Raw genomic sequence first — 10,313 nt, forward strand, 5'->3', positions numbered from 1 at the left:
TAGACCATCCGCTAAAGGTGGTTCACTGCTGATATTCTATTTCACTCTGCAGTTCATCCACTTTGTGACTGGCTACCTTGAGGTCATCTAAGTGTCTAACAATATGTTCTAAGGGTAAATCTATAGGTATACGTGTGACCTCTTGCTTTGTTTCGTCTATGATACAACAATCTACACTCATGGAAATTGAAATAAGAACACCGTGAATTCATTGTCCCAGGAAGGGGAAACTTTATTGACACATTCCTGGGGTGAGAGATACATCACATGATCACACTGACAGAACCACAGGCACATAGACACAGGCAACAGAGCATGCACAATGTCGGCACTAGTACAGTGTATATCCACCTTTCGCAGCAATGCAGGCTGCTATTCTCCCATGGAGACGATCGTAGAGATGCTGGATGTAGTCCTGTGGAACGGCTTGCCATGCCATTTCCACCTGGCGCCTCAGTTGGACCAGCGTTCGTGCTGGACGTGCAGACCGCGTGAGACGACGCTTCATCCAGTCCCAAACATGCTCAATGGGGGACAGATCCGGAGATCTTGCTGGCCAGGGTAGTTGACTTACGCCTTCTAGAGCACGTTGGGTGGCACGGGATACATGCGGACGTGCATTGTCCTGTTGGAACAGCAAGTTCCCTTGCCGGTCTAGGAATGGTAGAACGATGGGTTCGATGACGGTTTGGATGTACCGTGCACTATTCAGTGTCCCCTCGACGATCACCAGTGGTGTACGGCCAGTGTAGGAGATCGCTCCCCACACCATGATGCCGGGTGTTGGCCCTGTGTGCCTCGGTCGTATGCAGTCCTGATTGTGGCGCTCACCTGCACGGCGCCAAACACGCATACGACCATCATTGGCACCAAGGCAGAAGCGACTCTCATCGCTGAGGACGGCACGTCTCCATTCGTCCCTCCATTCACGCCTGTCACGACACCACTGGAGGCGGGCTGCACGATGTTGGGGCGTGAGCGGAAGACGGCCTAACGGTGTGCGGGACCGTAGTCCAGCTTCATGGAGACGGTTGCGAATGGTCGTCGCCGATACCCCAGGAGCAACAGTGTCCCTAATTTGCTGGGAAGTGGCGGTGCGGTCCCCTACGGCACTGCGTAGGATCCTACGGTCTTGGCGTGCATCCGTGCGTCGCTGCGGTCCGGTCCCAGGTCGACGGGCACGTGCACCTTCCGCCGACCACTGGCGACAACATCGATGTACTGTGGAGACCTCACGCCCCACGTGTTGAGCAATTCGGCGGTACGTCCACCCGGCCTCCCGCATGCCCACTATACGCCCTCGCTCAAAGTCCGTCAACTGCACATATGGTTCACGTCCACGCTGTCGCGGCATGCTACCAGTGTTAAAGACTGCGATGGAGTTCTGTATGCCACGGCAAACTGGCTGACACTGACGGCGGCGGTGCACAAATGCTGCGCAGCTAGCGCCATTCGACGGCCAACACCGCGGTTCCTGGTGTGTCCGCTGTGCCGTGCGTGTGATCATTGCTTGTACAGCCCTCTCGCAGTGTCCGGAGCAAGTACGGTGGGTCTGACACACCGGTGTCAATGTGTTCTTTTTTCCATTTCCGGGAGTGTATATTTAAGTTTAACATAGGTACTACATCATTCTTACTTACATTAGTACTAATTATATGGTCAGCTTGTAACATGACCTGCGCACTGTATCCTTTACACTGACTCGTAAAGGTTAACTTTCCGGTACTCCGTTACATAATATTGTCAGTCTTTCATCCTTGGGAGCGACATACAGCCACTCATTGTCCTGTATCTGTGTCCAGATACTTTCGTTCAGTATGACATACTTTTGATTGCAATCTTTCGGAATTTCCCTTATCGGCTGTAGCATTCGAGCTTCACATCGCTCGTGATCATAGGTCGACATCAGAACGAACCGTTGTTTACAAATTTGATTTCTCGCCGTAACCGTTTTACACTGCAATTGGTCACGAGACGGTAGTGCGTACTGTCGTTTCGCATCGTCAATAAGTAGAAAGTTTCGTTCAGGCTCGATATACGCAAATAACTTCTTAGCTGTATCATATTCTGCGAGTAATGGCCATATTCTATATAAAGTGTATACACTACTATCTACTAAATGTATATTTAGTACATAACTTAAGGTATTGCCGGCAAGAACTACATCTATATCTATTATACGAAGTAACAGATACCCTTGGTCCTTCGTGAGTTCAACGGGAAATTTCTTGTCTTTTAATTCCTCCTTTATCAGTTCGAGATACGTGACTACTTGTACAGGGTTAATCAAGTGTGGTTCCAATAGCCCTTTCTGCGCATTAACTATGGCAGAGATCAATAGATCATATTCCCTTTCGAGCTCATTGAACATGTTAGAGATTTGCATCAGTTGTTCCGTAATAGTCAAAACAATCAGGGTGTGTTGTATCTTCCTGTTGATACTATTTTCGTAATCCTCGACATGTTTACTCAATTTCATTATCCCATCCGCAATTATTTGAGTATTCCTGGTGACTGCATTAATTGTTTGGTTCACCCCCGTCAGTGACGCCCTCACAATGGTTACTTGTTCCTTGGACAATCGCAATAATTTCCTTTGCTGTTCCTCTAAAACATCTATCTTAGCTTTAAAGAATTCCGCATCATCCTCATCTAGTGTACCAAACAATACCTTGCTTGTTACCCCAATAAAGTTCAATATCCCCCTTTTGGTTCTGGGCCGTTCATGTCTAGCCAACAGGTCAATCAAGTCTTTTGATTTAGAAATCTCTCCCACCTGCCATTTTACAGTTTGTTGTACATTTTCACATTCTCCGGCATGTATCTTTGCTTGATTCATCGTACTTATACAATGTGCTATCGCTCTATTGGCCCCCACCTGCGTCTCTTCAAATTTGTCATGCAATTCCTTAAGGTTGAAATAGGTCACCTCTCTCCACGTTGTGCTGTATAGTTTCACACTGCCCTGGTTGTCGTAATACATTCCTGGTGCAGACCGGAATTTTTGCACTCTTACATCTTGTGGGTTTGCTTCGCGTCCTGCGAGTCCGATCTGCATATACTCCCGAATATCGCTGTCATCCACAAAGCCCTCATCAGTGGCATCTGTACTAGAACGCACGTGTCACTCTCATGTTTTGCTATCGCCTGCAATCTGTTCACTTCCTCTACCACGAACAACTAAAAGATATTCTTGCCTGCTTAGTAAAATTCCTTCAGCCTATTCACGTGCACTTTTATACATTTATTTCCTTTCAGTCTAATTATCACGTTCGGTCCCTCTACATCTACTACAGTAAACGGTCCTCGCCACTGGCTGTCTAACTTCCTTGAGCGTCCCCGACGCACGCTTTCATCATACAGTAATACGCGATCGTCATTTTTAAATTCTCTCGGGTTCTGCGTTTTATCGTAATCGGTTTTATTCCTGATTTTGCTTTCCTGTGTTGCCTTACGGGCCTCTTGGTGTACTAACTGCAGTCGCTGTCGGATTTCCGTCACGTAATCATCATAATTGTAGATCACGTTGGCTGGCTTCTTCTGTAACCACCCTGGCAGATTACACTTCCTGCCGAAGGATAACTGGAATGGAGTGTATCCCGTGGTACTATGTGGTGTTGTGTTGTACACAAAACATGCGAACGATACCCATTCGTCCCAATCCGTCTGGTTCCGGTTCACGTAATGTCGTAACATCTCTGTTAGCGTGCGATGCGTACGTTCTAATGCTCCGTTTGACTGCGGATGATACGCCGTTGTTTGTATCTTCTCTATTCTCAGTAATTTGCAGACTCGTCTCATCGTATCACCGATAAAATTACTCCCCATGTCACTTAATAGGGCGGTCGGAACGCCGAACTTCAAAATAATGTTTTCTACTAACTTTCGAGCGACTGTATCCGCGTCCTGTCGAGGTATCGGTTCAGCTACTACAAACTTCGTAAGAGAGTCTTGAAAGGTCAAAATATACTTGTGGCCAACTCGGGTAACTGGTAAGGGACCTACTATACCGATGTCACATCGCTCAAATATGAATTCGGGAGTCGGAGTTAGTTCCATCGGTTGCTTCGTTTTTGCTTGGGTTATCTTATTCTTTTGACAACTTTTACACATTCTTATGAATTTTTCGATATCGGCTTTCATATCCGGCCAGGTACAGTACTGCTTTATTCGCGCATATGTTCTTCCCATTCCCTGATGGCCTCCTATGGGAGATATGTGCATCTGTTTTAGGATTTCCAATTTGTCCTCTGCGCTTAGAACGTCTTCTTCGTTTATCGGCGGTGCGGCTCCGTCTTCACTTATCTCGGTCGCGTCAGCTGTTTCCTCGGGGTCTGTTATCTCAGCTGTCGCTACTGCTTCTGTCGCTGCTTCGTTATCTACTTCTCGGTACTCGTCCCGCTGCGCGGCGTCCGCCTTTATTTCTCCTTGCCTCCCGCTATCCTGCGGTACTTCCTTATCGCCGTCTTGTACACTCCTAATCCGTGATAATGCATCAGCTACGCGGTTTTGTTTCCCTTCCTTGTACAGGATTTGGTAATCATATTCCTCCAATTTAGCCGAAGTTTCATTAATCGAGACGATGGATCTGTGATACTGCCTAACCACATCAGGGGTTTGTGTTCCGTGAGTATTTTGAATTTCCTCCCAAACAGATAAGGACGAAAATATTTAACAGCCCACACTATAGCAGTTAACTCCCGCTCTATTGTACTATAGTTTATCTCTGCTTTATTGAGAGTGCGCGATATATACGCAACCGGTAAATCTTTTCCTATAGGACCTTGACTCAGATATGCTCCTACCGCGTATTTGCTGGCGTCTGTGGTTACTAAAAATTCCTTAGTGAAATCCGGGTACTGTAGAATTGGAGGTATGGTTAACTTCTCTTTCAAGGTCTGAAAAGCTTCCTGTTGCACTTCGCCCCATTCGTACGGAACTCCCTTTTTCAGTAGTTCATGTAGAGGCTTGGCAATTTTACTAAAATTGCTCAGAAACCGTCGGTAATATCCGACCATTCCCAGGTAACATTTCAATTCCGTAGTTGTCTTTGGCGGCGGGTAATTTTCGATTGCCGTTACTTTCGTGGGATCGGGTTTCAAACCTTCTGCCGTTAAAACGTGTCCTAAAAACGTAACTTCTGTCCGCAAGAATTCGCATTTGTCGACCTGCAACTTTAGGTTCGCTTCCCTTAAATGTTCAAATACGTCTTCAAGGCGTGCGTTATGCTCCTCAAGCGATGCACCTACGATGACGATGTCATCTAGATAAATGAACACTTTATTCCCTTGCACGCCCGTCAGCACGGTGTTCATTAGCCATTGAAATGTAGATGGGGCCGTTTTTAAGCCCATGGCCATTCTATTATATTCGTAATGTCCCGTCGGCGTACTGAATGCCGTCTTTTCCCGATCCTTCTCATCTATTAATACTTGGTAGTATCCCTTCGCGAGATCTAACGTTGAAAAATATTTTGCCTTTCCTAGACTATCTAGAATTTCGTCAATTCTAGGTAACGGGTAAACCATATTTATCGAGACATCATTTAGTTTCCTATAATCAACAACTACTCTCCATTTGGGTTTACCACTAGCATCAGGTTTCTTTGGCAATAATAACAAGGGGAAATTAAATAGACTGGTACTCGGCGAGATTATGCCGTCTCTCAACATGCCCTGAATTTCCGTTTGTAGTGCATCCTGCTGTGCTTGTGGGATGCGATACGGTCTTTGATTTATAACTGTTCCTTCAGCTTCCGGTGTTAGTGGGATCTGGTGCTTCACTACGGTAGTGTAGATGAGCACGTCCCCTGGTAAGTGAAACACGTCGTTATACGCCAAGCACAATTCCCGTATGGCGTTGTGTTCCTCCCGATTTAAGTGGTCTATACGCATATTTTCCGTTAACAACTTTTGCCGCGTTTTTCTCTCGATCCTCCTGTTCTGGGGTGCACGTCTAACTTTGTAGCTACTGGGCGGTGGGACCTCTTCTGCTAGTACTTCCGGCACCCTAAACCGCACTTCTTGGGTTCGGGTATTCATTACGCTCGTTATACATGTTCCATCTTGGACGGCCACTATGGCTTCTGGTATATAGACCCCTGGTCTAATTTCTTGTTTGGGAATTACTGCCTCCCTACCTATTTTTGGCGTCACGCGGACTCTTATAAACCTCTCTTCCCGGGGTCCTATCCTGACTTCTTCCAGATCATCCGGGGCTAGCGACTTGTCACGCCTACTCGTCGTGATATTACAGGGCTTCTTTGCTCGTTCTGGCAGCTCTTCGTTTCGAATAACTTCACTGTCACCTGGCGTCGCACAATTCTTACAAGTTGGCGCAACCGGCATTCGGCTGTCTCGCCGCGTCGGGTGTTTGGAGTAACCGCCACCCTTACTATCTGTATAACTTGGACCGCTATCTCTTATTTGTTTCCCAGCGACTGCGCGCGCGCGTGTCGTAACCTCGACCGGCGCCTTATCTCCTCGCGCTACATCTGCGTAACTGGTTGTTACCTCCGTCCCAATCTTACCACTTTGCGCAATTTGTAGTGTCCGCTTCGCGCGCTTCTCGTAATTCTACCCATTCGTCTTGCACATACATTCTCCGTCGCCCATAATCCAGCACGACTTTATGTTCGTCCAGGAACTCCCGTCCAAGTAACCCATCAAACGGCAGATCAAGACATTCATTTACAACTTGAAACTGAGTAAACCATTTTCTTCCTATACCGCTGCTTAATTCGATTAATACAGGACCCTCCGTCCTGACCTCTTCATTGACGATACTCTTTATTGTCACTGCCCTTTCGGTTTCCTTCTTTACACCATCCCTCAAAACCCTGAATTTAATGAGGTTAATGTGGGCCCCACTATCTATTAGTAATCTCGTCTCAGTTCCTTTTACATCTTTGCTCCTCACGCATATATAGTCATTTTTGCCCGTGCTTTCGGCAGCTCTTATTATTCCTGACGCAGCGTAATGGAACTGCGGCATTACGCCATCTTCTCGTTACCCTGCATATTCTTCCCACGGATGTTAACCCATTTACTTTCGTGGCAATCGCGAGCATAGTGTCCGTGTCAGTGACACGTGAAGCATGTCACTGGTTTGGCTTTGGTACACGGGGGTGTGTGTCCCGGTAGGTTACATGCTGTACACCGTACGGGTGGAGGACACTGAGCTCGTCCCCCATTTCCCCTAAATTCCCGCACGTCAATTTCCTCGACTGGTAATCGATTTCGGTCTGTCCCCTGGGAGCCGCCCTTTACCACGTCTGTCTTTCGGACGGTATACTTTGTTCTACATTCACGCGCTACATGCCCTTCTTTTCCGCAATTAAAGCATTTCATACTACTTTTCCTTCCTGTTCTGCTTGTAGTCGCCACACGGCGTTTATCTCGCTCGGACGTTATCGCAAATTCCTCCGTTGCGGATAAGTCAATAGCCTCTGACAGGGTTATCCGTTCGCCTTGTGCCCGTATTACTGTTTTTATTCTCTCGTCGTATAATCCCTGTATGAAAACGGCCCATCCTAGCTTCCCTATCAGCGCATTGCATCCTGCAATCTCGTCCTCATCCATGACCCTCTTCATTGCCTCTCGAAAGTTGAACTGCATAGAATCAACGCGAGAGCCCCATTGAGCCACACTTTCACGGTTTCCCTGCCTACTATTAAACATAGTACAAGCATAATAGTCAATTGTGTGCTTGCTCTCATAATTTTCCAACAATATAGACCTCACGGCAGACCAAGTCTCTGTATGATCTCTAACCAATAGTTTACTGCGGGCTGAGCCCGTTATCTGACCAATAATGAACTTCAGAAACACTTGCTTGTAACTAGGATTCACTAATTTGTAAGCATTATCGCAATTATCAATAAATTCGGACAATCTTTCTCTGTCCCCATCAACTTGGTAGCCTCACTATAACTTAAATATAGCCTGCTTCCACTGGAGAGTGTCTGCGGGCCTTCGCCCGAGTCTACTTCATTGGAGGTTGACATCTCCACTAACTTTGACTCCTGCTGGCTGGCGCTGAATGTGGCGCGTCGCGGTGGCGGCGCGTAGACCCGCTCGAGAGGAGCGCGGTGCGAGACGGTGCAGCTGCTGGGACGGCGCGGACCGGTGCCTCTCTACCCCGGCGGCGGCGCGATGCGACGTTGGTGCTGCGTTGGCGTGAATCAGCACCTTCTGCTTAGACGTGCCGCGGCGACCCCCTGGACCCGCGACGGTGCACTGCGTCGACCCTCTGGCTCCGCAGCTGCGCGATGTGTCGACCCTCTCGTTCTGCGACGGCGCGATGTGTCGACCCTCTCGTTCTGCGACGGCGCGATGTGTCGACCCTCTCGTTCTGTGATGCTGGTGCTACTTAACGCCCCTCTGCCTATTCCAGTACTCTATACTGTCGCTTCTTCACCCGTAGATACCTCACCTATTCCCCACACCTGGCACCAGAAAATGTCTAACCTCTGTCGTGTCCCACTGACGTGTCCTGAGAGGGAGTGGAAGGACTGCGTTGGTGCGCGTCAGAGAACTTACTTGGTATGAGGTCTCGGTGGTGTGGGCCGCCAACTCCTCACTGCTCCGTTGTAGAGAAGGCTGCAAGGTGAGCTAGAGTACGGAACTCGGATAGGATCTTAGGGAAGCTTTCATGTATGAACACTCGATGTATAGAACGATTATACTGGAAGTACCCCTGGCACTTGTGATTTAAATAAGATTCTATATACAGTCTCCAATGATTGTCCATCTGGCTATGCAGTTGCCATCCCTAACTTCCCAAACCTAAGTCCTAATACAGCAGAGGCGAGCGCACCAGACTAAGTGTCGGCTTCGTCGATTCAGCCTAAGTCCCTACTTGTTGCTGTGCTCAATACTCTCCTGCAACTCTTGCAGCATCCCGACGCAGACTAACGTGGACCGGCGTCCTAAGTACCTCTCTCCATCCATCACTGTCCTTCGATCTAGCGGCTATCCGCTTTTATAGGGGGTAGTGCACCCGGCACCACTTGTTATAGAAGGTTCTAGCACCCCCGAACTTTGAGCCCTGAGTAGGCTAGTCACGCGGCAGCATGTGATGCCTACGTGATGAACTAGCCATTCTCCACTGTTTGCTGTGTCCAAGAGTTGCCACTAACTATGCTTGAGCCTCGTGATACTGCATACTCCGCTCTTGTTAGTCGATTACACATTACACATTACACATGAGATAGTCTGGTCACGTCCGCCTCGCTTGATCTGTAGCAATAATTTTCCAGCCTACAGCCTACATGATTCTAATTCTATCTTCTACTATTCGCGACAAGACTTGAAAATGCCCCTCAGCGTCGTTTACCACCAGACCACTACCAGGCACGGCGTTGGATGGCTCTAGCAGACGATAACATCTCTTTTAAAAGCTAAGCTTCTTACGTTGTAGCCGCTGTCCAGATTGTGCAAAGTGCCAGGCGTAGAGTTCTGAGGGTTCTCACGTTTATTGACGCCTAACGAATTGGTTCAGTCTTAGCGCTGTGGAGGCTAGTGGCGAACTGGTGTTTTTGTCAACGACTGTACTACCTCGAATGCTTTATAAGAGAACTTTAGATTCACTTAGTCACTCAGCTTATGTTTCTTCTCATACGACCCTGTGTGTTTAAGCAAAATTGTGACCTCACACCACCACATCATAGCATAACGACTTGTAGAATGGTGCAATGGTCAAGTCGGCAAATTTCTGTCGTATGGATGGAGGTTTATAACCTATCACTTCCATGCATTTTAATTCGTTGTAAGACTTATTAGGTTAAGGGGACAACGACAACAGTAGCGTTTAAAGTATTCATAATTATATAACTGAGAAAGGAATGGACCAACTGCTGCAGTCACGGACTGTGCGGCTGGTCCCGGCGGAGGTTCGAGTCCTCCCTCGGGCATGGGTGTGTGTGTTTGTCCTTAGGGTAGTTTAGGTTAAGTAGTGTGTAAGCTTAGGGACTGATAACGTTAGCAGTTAAGTCCCATAAGATTTCACACACATGTTTTCACTCAAGTGCTTTATTTTGCTTCTACATCTCAGGGCATTCAACACTTTTTCTCTATATGTATTGTGCTTTCTGCTTTGAATTTAAAAGTAAAGGATCTCTCTTTTATGCCGTATTCGGTATTGGTGTCCTCCCTGCATCTAAATAAAGAGAACACAAATGAATAACATGCTTTCTTCTTGACATGAAAAAACGACTGGGGTTCTCTTTGATGCCTTCATCGGCGTTGAAGTCATGCTCCAAGTAAAAATAAATTAGTTTCATATTGGTAGTAGTGTTTTTGATTCATGGTCGT

General features: G+C 47.4%; 1 protein-coding gene across 1 annotated transcript; it reads right to left on the reverse strand.

Moving 5' to 3' along the window:
• Positions 1-22: 22 nt before the first annotated feature.
• On the reverse strand, positions 23-6,993 carry LOC126249258 (uncharacterized). Its single transcript, XM_049950914.1, is given in 7 exon segments — positions 23-171; positions 1,615-1,621; positions 1,668-1,732; positions 1,735-1,924; positions 2,171-2,230; positions 2,510-3,110; positions 6,599-6,993. Coding segments are annotated over 7 exon segments (1,467 nt in total).
• Between the last annotated feature and the right edge of the window lie 3,320 nt (positions 6,994-10,313).

This window comes from Schistocerca nitens, chromosome 3 (assembly GCF_023898315.1).
Source record: "Schistocerca nitens isolate TAMUIC-IGC-003100 chromosome 3, iqSchNite1.1, whole genome shotgun sequence".
Classification (NCBI taxonomy): domain Eukaryota; kingdom Metazoa; phylum Arthropoda; class Insecta; order Orthoptera; family Acrididae; genus Schistocerca; species Schistocerca nitens.